We start from the raw sequence: 14,096 nt of genomic DNA on the forward strand, positions 1-14,096 counted from the left end.
CAGATTTCAGCTTCAGTTTCTGTATTGCACAACATTGATCAAGTTGAATCCTTCACTTCACTATCATTTCCCCTTCTGGACTATGGTAGGACTGACCCCATAAAGTACAAAGACAGACTGATGAACTAATATGGACAGAGTGCTTGTCAGTATGCTGATCACAGTAGATGCTAGCTATGGCTACTGTTTGTATACTTGTTCTCATACAGAGAAAAGAAAAGATGCTCTCCTGACTTACAGGTATGACAAAATGAACTTGACAGACCCATTGCTGTTCTCTTAGGATTAAAACAATGCACTTGTTAATAGAGAGATAACATAGTGCATTCAAGTCTGGCTTGATAGCTTCCTGGATATTCTCCCAAAGCAGTGGGCTCTTTGCTACACTTAACTTTCTGCAAGTAACCATATCCTTACTGTATTGGTTACTTTTATATTGCTGTGATAAAACACCAAGACTAAAGGTAACTTAGAGACAAAAGAATTCATATGGGCTTAAGGTTCCAGAGGTGTAAGAGTCCATCAGGAAGAGGAGTGACAGACATGGCAGATGGAGTAGCAAGCTGAGATCTCACATCTCACACAAATTCCAAGCACAAAGCAGAGGGCAAATTGGAAATGGTATGAGTCTTAAAACTCTCAAAGCACAGCTCCAATAGCACATTTCTCTAACATGGCCACATCTCCCAAAACAGCTCTACCAACTAGAGGCAAGTATCCACATGGCTGGAACTATGGGAGATATTTCTCATCCAAGCCACCACATCAATGTCCGGTATCGAGGGCTAAGCTCAGCTGTATCTCCTTTTGGAACATCTTGTAAATCAGCTCCTTCCTTCAGTATGTTTATATAGCAAGGTTGCAACTTCAGGTTGTTACATTGTATGCTACAGTTTTCAGGCTGCTTTGCCTCTCTGATTCCTACTTTAAGGTCCAATATAATTTGAAGTTTCTGTTTTCCTAACCCTGGAAAGCAACCAGTGCCTTGCCATTCATTGCATTTCTAACATATTGGGGAAGGATTACTCTTACAAAGACACTTCTTAAACATCTGAGCTGAGCTAGGTGAATATGGATTTCCCAAGGCCTGGACATGTTGTATATTTAAAAGTCTAAAATCTGTGTGCATGACTCTTAGGTCTTGAAAGCAGTTGAATACATCCTTTGGCTTGCCTTTTTCATTTGTAGGAATTTATAGAGCTTTTTGAGTGTTCCCAAACATGTTGTTAGTTTCTCTCCTGTTTTCCAGGCTCTTCTTAAATCCATCTGGCCATTATGCCTCTTGCTTTCCTAACACACCTCTTATTGTTGAATGCAGGCTTCCCTTATATAATATCATTCTATAACTTCAAATATGATATCTACTTACTATTCTTTTGTCCTTTCTCACTTAAATCTTACCCATTTCTCTCATTAGCATTGTGATGTGTTTCATTGACTCTTCTAGTCTTCACTGAATTTTTTGTATTTGATAGACAAACATTTTTTGAAATTTATTTTATTTATAATTGTGTGTATGTGTGTGTGTGGCATGTGCAGGGGTGGGTGTGGTGTTGCACATGCATTCAGTAATGACAGAGGTCAGAAGAAGGCATTAGACATACTAGAGCTGGAGTTACAGGTGGTCATGAACCACCCGCCATGGGTGATGGGAACTGAATTTGGATCCTCTCAAAGAACAGGCAGCAAGTGTACTCCATAGAGCCACCTCTTCAACTTCAGGTGGACATTTTTTTTAAATCAGTGCTCCAAGATTTCATATTCATTCATACAGTTGTAGAAAGTTCACATAATACATTCCACTCTAGAATGGCCTGAGCCTATGTTTGAAGTTAATTTGAATATAGGCTAATTCTTCTGTTGGCTTATATTATTTAGCAAGAATCACAGCAAGAAATAATAGCCACTATTAAACTTACGTATATCCAATATACTTTCCTATCCTTTATCTCACTTTAAGTCTTATAAGATGGAGATGTAGATACAATTATTCTTGTTGCATGTATGAGAATTGTGAAGATTGAAAGCTTAACATGTTACAGAGCTTAGAAATGTCTGAACTGGGACTAAACCCAGTGCCAATATGTGAGCTGAGAAACCTGCCTTTATATGGCATGAGGAATTTCTGTGAAGAGAAGAATCTGTAACAGGACATTTATTTTTATTTTATATTTTAGTTCACAGATAATCTGATAATAAAGTACTATTGAATTCTTGTTCAAATATTTAAAATTCCTTTGTTTGACATCATGTTTATCTTTTAGGCATCGAGCTGTCAATCTTTTCCTTCAGGGATATGAAAAGTCTTGGATTGAAACGGAGGAGCATTACTTTGAGGATAAATTGATTGAAGATTTAGCAGTAAGTTTTTTAATGGAGTTATAAAATGAAAGTGGATTGAAAGAAAATCATTACACTGCACATTGGTCTTAGGAAACTTTTTTTGTTTCTATTGTTGCCATATTTGTTGTTTATAACAAAATCCCCTTCTTTTATTTTCCAAAATACATATCTATCAATATTAAATAATTCAGAATATAAAATGAAAATCATGAGTTATTTTATTAACTAAATGATGTTCAGTTAGTCTCTTAAACTATTCCTCAAAGCCCTATCCATATTAAAGCCAAGATGAAAATCTAAAGAAATTATCCACACCAAGTAAGTTGAAGACTGTTGCTGATTTTCAAAAGTAAACAGGTCAGCAGATGCAAGTTCACCGGGATCTTCTCACACATCCAAGATCAGAAGATGAACATCCAAACAGGTCCTTTCATAGACCCTAGGTCAGAAGATGCACATCCACACAGGTCTTTTCATAGACCCTAGGTCAGAAGATGCAAATCCACACATGTCCTCTCACAGATCTGGAAGCACCATGTAGTCTCTTTACATGCCACAGCAGTCTGTATCTCTCTTTCTTAACATCAAATGGTCCATCTTTTCACTCACATTTTCTTTCTCTTATTATTTTCCACTAACAAAACTCTCTCATTCTATAAGTGTAGAACAGCTGTCTATCTGGCCTGGTCAGGTAATGAGGTATTTCTCATAAGTTGAGTGCCTGTGGAGGAGGAGGAAGTTGGGATAAGCATGGTACTCAGTAGGTAGAACTTCCATTTGACAGTGTCAGGAGGAAGGCTGTGTTTTGATGGGTGTTACACCCTGGAGGATTGGGAACATCAACATATTTTATAAGCTAAGCTTCTGTTTTAAACCATCTTTCCAAATGAAGTTTTAAGCACAGGTTCTACAGAAGTCTATAGAGTTGCTGGAGATGTTAGAATTTCCAAGTTAAAGACCTCTTATATTAAAATTATAAGAGCTATGAATAAATGCAACACAATATCTAATCTAAAAACCTAACTTTGATTGCCCTTTCCATCTCTTTTAAACAGACAGTGTTGCCCAAATTGGCTTTCAAGTCTCTATGTAGCCAAAGAGAGACTTGAACTCGTGGTTCTTCTATCTCCACTCTCATGAATTTTAGAATTCTGTGCTTGGGCTACAAGACCTGATTTATGCTGTTCTGGCGATCTACCCCAGGGCCTCATTTGTGCTAGGCAAGCACTCTATCGATTGAGCCCCAGCCCTAACCCTATTAGTTTTTTTCTTTATAAATTCTACTTGCCTTTACAATTAAAACAACTGTAGAATATTTAAATATCTCATACAATTTGACTACTAATCACAGTTAAGACTCTCCTTTGATACAGAAAAAAAAAATCATGCTGAATGGGAAAGAATATATCTGGAGACATAAAACCCATTAAAACATTAAGTAAAATCAGGATCAATCAATTTTGCAGGCAACAAAAATGGTTAATAATTTGTTTCAATGATGAAGATTTATCTAATGTTATTTGTTTTTTGTTTTAAAAGTAAATAAAAATGAAAAATGTACATACTCAGTCATTAATCCATTTTTTGTTCTTTGTCTATCATTTTTTGGGTAAACCAAGAAAATATTTTATGTGATGAATATTGTTGTGTAGACTTAATTGTTATATATAATGGGACAACATTTTATTATAAAATTTTGTTTGCCCTTTCTGAAGCTGAACTCTCCTCTGTACCAAATATCTTTCTGTTAGTTTTAAATCTTGCTGGAAACAATAGTGTTTTCTTTTTAAATTTTATGTGTTATTCTTATTTTTATTATATTTGTGTTTTAATTTTTACACATCAGCCATGGGTTCCCCTGTTCTCCCCACTCCCGCCCCCTCCTCAACCATCCTCCCCTCTCATCCCCTCCATTCCCATCTCCTCCAGGGCCAAGACTTCCCTGGGGATTCATTTAAACCTGATGGATTCAGTACAGGCAGGTCCAGTCCCATCTTTCCAGGCTGAGCAAAGTGTCCCTGTGTAAGCCCAAGGTTCCAAACAGCCAGCTCATACACTAAGGACAGGTCCCAGTCCCATAGCCTGGATGCCTCCCAAGCAATTCAAGCTATTCAATTGGCTCACTTATCCAGAGGGCTGATCCAGCAGGAGGCTCCACAGCCTTTGGTTCATAATTTATGTGCTTCCATTTGTTTGGCTATTTGTCCCTGTGCCTCTCCAATCTTGGTCTCAACAATTCAAACTCTTACAGTCCCTCCTCTTTTTGACAATTGGACTCCTGGAGCTACACCGGGGGCCTGGCTGAAGATCTCTGCATCCACTTCCATCAGTTATTGGATGAGAGTTCCAGCATGACTATTAGGGTGTTTGGCCATCTGATCACCAGACTAGGTCAGATCAGGCTTTCTCTTGACCATTGCCAGCAGTCTACAGAGGATGTATCATTGTGGATTTCTGGGGACCTCTCCAGCACTCTGCCTCTTCCTGTTCTCATGTGGTCATCATTTATAATGGTCTGTTATTCCTTGTTCTCCCTTTCTGTTCTTGATCCAGCTGGGATCTCCTGCTCCCCTAAGCTTTCTTTCCCTTGAACCTTGCCCTTCATTACTCCCACTGTCATCTAGGTTGTTCATGTAGATCTCATCCATTTCTCTGTCATTGGGCGATCCCTGTGTCTTTCCTAGGGTCCCGTTTCCTAGGTAGCCTCCCTTGTGTTGTGTAGCAGTCTAGTGGTCTATGTTTTACATCTAGTATCCTCCTATGAGTGAGTACATACCATGTTTGTCTTTCTGAGTCTTGGTTACCTCACTCTGGATGATTTTTTCCAGATCCATCCATTTGCCTGCAAATCTCATGATGTCATTGTTTTTCTCTGCTGAGTAGAACTCCATTGTATATATGTACCATATTTTCTTAATCCATTCTTTAGTTGAAGGGCATCTAGGTTGTTTCCAGGTTCTGCCTATTACAAACAATGCTGAAATGAACATAGCTGAGCCAATGCCCTTGTGGTATGATTGAGCATTCCTTGGGTATATGCCCAAGAGTACTACAGCTGGGTCTTGGGAGAGATGGATTCCCAATTTTCTAAGGAAGCACCATATTGATTTCCAAAGTGGCTGTACAAACTTGCATTCCCACCAGCAGTGGAGGAGAGTTCCCCTTGCTCCACATCCTCTCCAGCATAAGCTGTCTTCTGTGTTTTTGATCTTAGCCATTCTGACAGGTATAAGGTGGTATCTGAGAGTCATTTTGATTTGCATTTCCCGGGATGTTGAGCAATTTCTTAAATGTCTTTCAGCCATTTGAACTTCCTCTGTTGAGAATTTTCTGTTTAGTTCTATAGCCCATTTCTTAATTGGACTGTTGGGCATTTTGATGTCTAATTTCTTGAGTTCTTTATATATTCTGGCTATCAGCCCTCTGTCAGATGTGGGGTTGGTGAAGACCTTTTCCCATTCTGTAGGCTGTCGCTTTGTCTTGTTGACTGTGTCCTTTGTGCTACAAAAGCTTCTCAGTTTCAACAGGTCTCAGTGTCTGTGCTACTGGTGTTATATTTAGAAAGTGATCTCTGGTGCCAATATGTTCAAGACTACTTCCTAATTTCTCTTCTATCAGGGTCAGAGTAACTGGATTTATGTTGAGGTCTTTGATCCACTTGGACTTAAGTTTTGTGTGTGGTGACAGATAAGGGTCTATTTGCAACCTTCTACACATTGACATCCAGTTATGCCACCACCATTTGTTGAAGATGCTTTCTTTTTTCCGTTGTACATTTTTGGCTTCTTGGTCAAAAATTGTATGTTCATAGGTGTGCGGGTTATTGTCAGGGTCTTCAATTTGATTCCATTGGTCCACATGTTGATTTTTATGCCAGTACCAAGCTGTTTTTATTACTGAAGCTCTATAGTAGAGCTTGAGGTCAGGGATCATGATGCCTCCAGAGGTTTTTTTGTTGTACAGGATTCTTTTGGCTATCCTGGGTTTTTAGTTTTTCCATATGAAGTTGAGTATTATTCTTTCCCAGATCTGTGAAGAATTGTGTTGGTAATTTGATGGGGATTGTGTTGAATCTGTAGATTGCTTTTGGTAAGATCGCCATTTTTACCATGTTAATCCTGCCTATGCATGAGCATGGGAGTTCTTTCCATTTTCTGACATCTTCTTCAATTTCTTTTTTCAGGGACTTAAAGTTCTTATCTTATAGGTCCTTCACATGCTTAGTTAGAGTAACTCCAAGGTATTTTATATCATTTGTGGCTATTGTAAAGGGTGATGTATCTCTGATTTCCTTCTCAGCCTGTTTATTGTATATAGGAGGGCTATTGAATTTTTAAGTTGATCTTGTATCCTGCTATGTTGCTGAAGGTTTTTATAAGCTGCATCAGTTCCTTGGTTGAATTTTTGGGGTCACTTATCATGTCATCTGCAAGTAGGGAAAGCTTGACTTCTTCCTTTCCAATTTGTATCCCTTTAATCTCCTTATGTTGTCTTATAGCTCTGGCTAGAACTTTAAGTACTATATTGAATAAGTAGGGGGAGAGGGGACAGCCTTGCCTTGTTCCTGATTTTAGTTTTATTGCTTTGAGTTTCTCTCCATTTAATTTGATGTTGGCTCTTGGCTTGCTGTAGATTGCCTTTATTATGTTTAGGTATGTTCCCTGTATTCCTGATTGCTCCAAGACGTTTGTCATAAAGGGGTGTTGGATTTTGTCAAATGACTTTTCTGCATCTAGTGAGATGATCATGTGGTTTTTTTCTTTGAGTTTGTTTATATGGTGTATTACATTGATGGGCTGTCGTATGTTGAACCACCCTTGCATCCCTGGGATGAAGCCTACTTGATCATGGTGGATAATTGTTTTGATGTGTTCTTTGAGTATGCTTGCCAGTATTTTATTGAGTATTTTTGCATCAATGTTCATGAGGGAGATTGGTCTGTAGTTCTCTTTCTTTGTTGCATCTTTGTTTGGTTTAGGAATCAGGGTAATTGTACCCTCATAGAAGGAGTTTGGTAATATTCCTTCTATTGTGTGGAACAATTTAAAGAGTATTGGTATTAAGTCTTCTTTGAAGATCTGGTAGAATTCTGCAGTGAAACCATCTGGTCCTGGGATTTTTTTGGTTGGGAGACTTTTAATGACTGATTCTATTTCCTATTCTATTTAAATGGTTTATCTGTTCTTGATTTAACTTAGGTATGTGGTACCTATCCAGAAAATTATCCATTTCTTTTAGGTTTTCCAGTTTTGTGGAGTAGAGGTTTTTGAAGTATGTCCTGATGATTCTCTGGATGTCCTCATTGTCTGTTGTTATGTCCCCTTTTTCTTTTCTGATTTTGTTAATTTGGATGCTCTCTCTCTCTGTCTTTTGGTTAGTTTGGATAAGGGCTTGTCTATCTTGTTGATCTTCTCAAAGAACCAACTCTTTGTTTCATTAATCCTTTGTATTGTTCTCTTTATTTCTATTTTATTGATTTCAGCTCTCAATTTGATAATTTCCTGGCATCTGTTCCTCCTGGGAGACTTTGCTTCTTCTTGTTCAAGAGCATTCAGGTGTGCTATCAAGTCACTAGCGTGAGATTTCTCCAGCTTCTTTATGTGGGCATTTAGTGCTATGAATTTCCCTCTTAGCACTGCTTTCATAGTGTCTCATAAGTTTGGGTATATGGTGTATTCATTTTCATTGATCTCTAGGAAGTTTTTAATTTCTTTCTTTATTTCTTCCTTAACCCATTGGTGATTCAGTTGAGCATTATTCAGTTTCCATGAGATTGTAGGATTTCTGTAGTTTTTTGGTTTTTGTTTTGTTGTTGTTGTTGAAATCTAACTTTAAACCATGGTGGTCCAATAGAACACAGGAGGTTATTCCAATTGTTTTGAATCTGTTGAGATTTGCTTTGTGGCCAAGTATGTGGTCGATTTTAGAGAAGGTTCCATGGGGTGCTGAGAAGAAGTTATATTCTTTTTTGTTCGGGTGGAATGTTCTGTAGATATCGATTAAGTCCATTTGAGTCATAACATCAGGTAAGACCATTATTTCTCTGTTAAGTTTCACTTTGGACGATGTGTCCAGAGGTAAAAGTGGGGTGTTGAAGTCTCCCACTATTAATGTGTGGGGTTTTATATGTGATTTAACCTTTAGTAATGTTTCTTTTACATATGTGGGTACCCTTGTGTTTGGGGCATAAATGTTCAGAATTGAGACTTCATCTTGGTGGATCTTTCCTGTGATGAGTATGTAATGTCCTTCATCATCTCTTTTGATTTATTTTAATTTGAAGTCTATTTTGCTGGATATTAGGATGGCTACACCAGCTTGCTTCTTAAGACCATTTGATTGGAAAGTCTTTTCCCAGCCTTTTATTCTTAGGAGGTGTCTATCTTTGAATTTGAGGTGTGTTTCTTGTATGCAGCAGAAAGATGGGTCCTGTTTTCATATGCATTCTGTTAGTCTGTGTCTTTTTATAGGTGAATTAAGTCCATTGATATTAAGGGATATTAATGACCAGTGATTGTTCATTCCTGTTATTATTTTTATTATTTGGTGGTAGTGTGTGTGTACTTCTCTTCTTTGGGGTTTACGGCTGTGGTGTTATCTATTGCCTGTGTTTTCATGGGTGTATCTGACTTCCTTAGGTTGGAATTTTCCTCTTAGTGCTTTCTGTAGGGCTGGGTTTGTGGATAAGTATTGTTTAAATCTGGTTTTGTCTTGGAAGATCTTTTTCACTCCATCTATGATGATTGAAAGTTTTGCTGGGTATATTAGTCTAGGCTGGCATCCATGGTCTCTTAGTGTCTGCATTATATCTGTCCATGTCCTTCTGGCTTTCAAAGTCTCCATTGAGAAATCAGGTGTTATTCTGATGGGTTTGCCTTTATAAGTCACTTGGCCTTTTTCCTTTGCTGCCCTTAATATTCTTTCTTTATTCTGTACGTTTAGTTGTTTAATTATTATGTGACAAGGGGACTTTTTTGGGGGGTCTAGTCTATTTTGTGTTTTATAGGCTTCTTGTATCTTCATAGGCATTTCCTTCTTTAAGTTGGGAAAGTTTTCTTCTATGATCTTGTTGAATATATTTTCTGTGCCTTTGAGTTGGCATTCTTCTCTTTCCTCTATTCCTTTTATTCGTAGGTTTGGTCTTTTCATGGTGTCCCAAATTTCTTGGACGTTTTGGGTCATGACTTTGTTGGTTTTAGTGTTTTCTTTGACTGATGAATCTATTTCTTCTAACGTATCTTCAACACCAGAGATCCCCTCTTCCATCTCTTGCATTCTGTTGGTTATACTTGCATCTGAAGTTCCTGTTTGTTTACTCAGATTTTCTATATCCAGCATTCCTTCTGCTAGTGTCGTCTTCATTTTTTCTATTTCCCTCTTCAGGTCTTGGACTGTTGCCCTCGTCTGTTTTATTGCTTTTTCATGATTTTCTTTCAGGGACTTATTGTTTTCTTCTGCTTTAATTGTCCTTTCATGTAGAATTTTATAGTGTTCTTCCCATTTTTTGTTTGTCTGTTCCTCCACTTTCTTTTTGATTTCTTTTATATAAGGCTCTAGCCTCTTCATGATGTTACTTATAAGGTTGTTTTCTTCTTCTTCTCCATTCCATGATGTTCAGGTCTAGCTGTTGGAGAAGGGCTAGGTTCTGGTGATGCTGTATTGCTCTTTATTTTGTTGGATGTACTTCTGCCTTGACATCTGCTCATCTCCCTGTGGATTTGTTCTTGGTCTTATCAGTGTAGTTGGTCCAGACAGAGCTGACAGATTTAGGGAGCCTCTCTCTGGGCTGGATGGGAGCTCTGGTCCAGATGAGAGTGCTGGCCGGATAGCAGCTGGGGGGCTGGACTCTGAGTCTCAGGAAGTCCCTGGGGTCTCCTTATCTTGTCCAGATGGGAGTTCCGGGACAGGATAGAAGCTCTGGTCCAGATGGGGGTTCTGGGGCACAATGGAATGCTGGAAGCTGGTCTCTAAGTCTCTGGAAGTAGCTGGGGTCCCCGGCAGATGGGTGTGGGAGCAAGGCGTTGAGGTTGTAGTGTCCACCAGAGGGTCTCTCTGGTCCAGATGAGAGTTCCAGGGTGGATGGGAGCTGGGGGCTGGTCTCTAGTCTCAGGAAGTGGCTTGGGTCTCAGGCAAATAGGTGTGGGGGCAGAGTTTGGAGACTGCAGGGTCTACCTGCAGTCTTGGAAAAGGGGAGCCTTCCCACAGGGCCCACCAAATGGCCAGAAACTGGGGCCAATTGGGCAGGTCCTCCCAAAATGGCTAGTGCCATGGGTGGGACTCAGTGGTGGTTGCCTCTCTGACTATAACCCCAGGCACTCACCTCTGGTCCAGATGGGAGTTTGTATGGGAGCTGGGGGCTGGTCTCTGAGTTTCAGGAAGTGGCTGGGGTCTTGGGCAGATGTGTATGGGGGCAGGGCATGGAGGTTGTAGGGTTCACCAGAGGGTCTTGGAGAGGGGTAACCTTCCTGGTTGGGATGGGGGGGTCCTGCCCTATTGCCAGAACCTGGGGCCCATTTGGGCATGTCTTCCCTGGAGTGGCTGGTGTCCCAGGCTGGGACCTAGGTGCAGGCCTCTCTGGGTGTGACCCCCGGCACTTACCTCTGGTCCAGGTGGGAGTTCCAGGGCTGGATGGAAGGTGGGGGCTGGTCTCTGAGTCTCAGGAAGTGGCTGGGGTTTTGGGCAAATGGGTGTGGGGTCAGGGTGTGGAGACTGCAGGGTCTGCCTACAGTCTTGGAAAAGGGGAGCCTTCCTGCAGGCCCGTCGATTGGCCAGAACCTGGGGGTTATGTGTTATTCTTGTTCAACTATTTTTTGATCAAATTGCTAAATACTGTTTTACATCATTATTGTAGTCAGTATGCATGTTGGGTTTATATCTGTATTATATTATATATTATATATGCACAAAACACATAGAGCATACATGTTCATATGTATATGAACACACATACCTATCGTATGCTGTTCCTGGGGTTCGCTGATCAACAAACCCAGTTTAATCAGTGAGCTACAGGTTCAATGAGAGAGCCTGTTTCAAAAACCAAAGCTTCTAAGAAATGATGACACCTGATGTTGACCTCTCATCTCCACACATACACCCACACACCCATATGCATACTCACATATACATCCATCCCCCCAAAAAAATAATCATATGTTATGCAAAGCACACATATGCATGCACACAACTGAATACATATCCTTCCTATTGCTCCTGGATTTGGTTGAACACTTATAATTTCTTTGTTTTGTTTTTTAGTTATTGAAACATTGTCTTGCTGTGTAGCACAGGCTGGCTTTGAATTTGCAGTCCCCCTGATCTTCCTGCCTCCATCTCTTCTGATTTGAGATTCTAGATATAAGCCACCATGCTGCCTTAAATATTGGTTTTAAATGAGAAATGTTATGTATTTTATATTCATCTGATTTTTTTTCCAGAAACCAGGTGCTGAACCTCCAGAAGAAGATGAAGCCATGAAAAGAGTTGATCCTCTACATCAGCTCATTCTTCTATTCAGCCGCACGGCCTTAACAGAGAAATGGTATGGTGGGAAGGGTTAATAGCAGACTTAGGAGATGCTGATAAAGAAATCCACATCTAAGTCTTATCTGTCATTTATTTATGTCTCCGTTACATCCTTTTCTTGTCTAGAGAGGAAGTAATTCACCAGTGTGATCTGTCTGACATAAACCCATAGATCAGCATCGTTTCTTGTGTGTGTGTGTGTGTGTGTGTGTGTGTGTGTGTGTGTGTGGCGGGATCTTTAAACCCTATCAGTGAGCATCTGTGAAGATAGCTCAGTTAGTAAGGTGCTTGCCTTGTAATCATTAGAACCTGCGCTCTAGCCCATAACTCACATCAAAAGCCAGACATGGTGGTGAAACCCAGCACTGGCGAAGGAGAAACCGGCTGATTCCTAGGGTTCGCTGGTCAAACCTGGTCTACTCAGTGAGCTCCGGGTTCAGTGAGAGAGCCTGTCTCAAAAGCCGAAGTGGATGGCTTCTAAGAAAGGATGATACCTGAGGTTGACCTCTGACTTCCACACACACACCCATACATGTGTATGTATTTCTCACATATTCCCCCTCAAAACAAAACAAAACAAAACAAAACAAAACAAAAAACAACAACAAAAAACCACTAACAAGGAATTCCATTTTTTTTTTTTAAACTCTGTATTAGGCTGATTTTATTGATTCTGAATCTTACAAGAGGTTTTCTCCAATACTGTCATTGTGAATAAAACAAAATAACTCATAGAAAGTGAAATCCATCACTGAGAATGCATAGAAACTAGTGAGAGTGACCCTCAGCATCCCTTTAGAGAGTATCTTCCACTTAAGGAGGCTTAGGAAGCCATTAAGTACTGGGTGAGGCCTTTGGTAGCATCTCTTAGATCTGTTTCAAGGATATTTCCCACTTTTCTTGCCTTCACTCTCGGTCCTACAAATGCACCTGAAGCTTCAGAGAGCAAACTCCTGTAGAGTCACATGACAAATTCAACCTCAGAAGCTGCAATGAAGGTGCCCTGGCTCCTTCTGCCTACTGTGGACACTGGAGGGTGTTGGCTCTGTGGGTGGGACATGGTAGAGGTTGTAGAACCTTTGGCTGATTTCCTGCCCTTGGCCCCAGGCCTTATTCTTTCTCTTCAGACCCTAGGAGATCATTTAATTATCAGCACATCCATATAAGTTTTCTCATAGATCTGAAAGCACCATGTGGCCTCTGCATGCCACAACAATCTGTATCTATCTCTCTTTCCTAACATCAATTCTGGTCCATCCTTTCACTCATGTTTTCTCTCTATTATTATTCCCCACTAACAAAACCATCTCATCCTGTAAGCATAGAACAACTTTCTCTCTGGCCTGGTCAGGTAATAAGATATTTCTCATAAGTGAAGTTGGGACCTGTTATAATATGTTTGTGAATGTTAGGCATTTTTGATAGAAACTTAGATGTTCATGTAGTACTAGTTTTCATACTTCTTTAGAAAAAGAACCATGAACATATTTTGTCCTGTTCTGAATTTTTAGTCATTGTCTTTGCCGTGTTATTATTTTTAACTGTGACATTTGAACTTGCTGAGTCTTTCATTAGATGTCAAATATCACTTCGCTGTCAAAAGCCCTGTGCCACTTAAGTTTGCTTTTGTTTTCTTCACATTTTGTAGTTTGAAGAAAATTTTTTATTCCTTTATGTACATTTGCATGTATGCAATAGACCAGCTTTGGTCTCACACTTGACGGACTCTGCTATAAGGTCATGGCCAGGGGGTGGGGTGTAGCTGCTGAAGCCCTTGATGGCCTTTGCTTTCTGATTGTAAAATGGTTTGTTTGTAGATGCTTACCATTGCCTAAATTTTGTGTTCATTTAACTGTCAAAGCAGGATATGTGTTGAAAAACAGCAGTTACTTTATATAGGGTGGTTTCTCTACATATGACATGCCTTCTACTTAACAAGTGCTCTTTCCCCCTTGGTTTCCTAGCAAACTGGAGGAAGACTTTCTATATATGGCATATGCGGATATTATGGCAAAGGTAAATATAACTTTATTGATTTTTAATATTTAATAAAACTAAACTATTTTTTATTTGTCAAAGGGTAAGAATCTGCATAAAAGATATTGTTAAATCTTAGAATCATGAAGTGTGTAGATCCCAACATGGCAATGATTTCAGGAATTTCTGCTCTGACTTCCTGGATCGTCCAAGATCATTTTCTATTTAACACTTTATGAATGGGGAATGCG

The 14,096-nt window shown here is 39.6% G+C and overlaps 1 protein-coding gene across 9 annotated transcripts in view; it reads left to right on the forward strand.

Annotated features, from left to right (window-relative positions):
- The window catches only part of Ryr2 (ryanodine receptor 2), a 596,457-nt gene that overhangs the window by 496,438 nt on the left and 85,923 nt on the right, over positions 1 to 14,096 (forward strand). For all 9 annotated transcript variants that reach the window (XM_036187934.1, XM_036187935.1, XM_036187936.1 and 6 more), the window contains 3 exons: positions 2,265 to 2,361; positions 11,781 to 11,884; positions 13,833 to 13,884. In XM_036187934.1, the coding sequence (XP_036043827.1) occupies positions 2,265 to 2,361; positions 11,781 to 11,884; positions 13,833 to 13,884 (253 nt within the window). The remainder of the gene's footprint in view (positions 1 to 2,264; positions 2,362 to 11,780; positions 11,885 to 13,832; positions 13,885 to 14,096) is intronic.

The sequence above is a fragment of the Onychomys torridus genome, chromosome 5, assembly GCF_903995425.1.
Source record: "Onychomys torridus chromosome 5, mOncTor1.1, whole genome shotgun sequence".
NCBI classification, from domain to species: domain Eukaryota; kingdom Metazoa; phylum Chordata; class Mammalia; order Rodentia; family Cricetidae; genus Onychomys; species Onychomys torridus.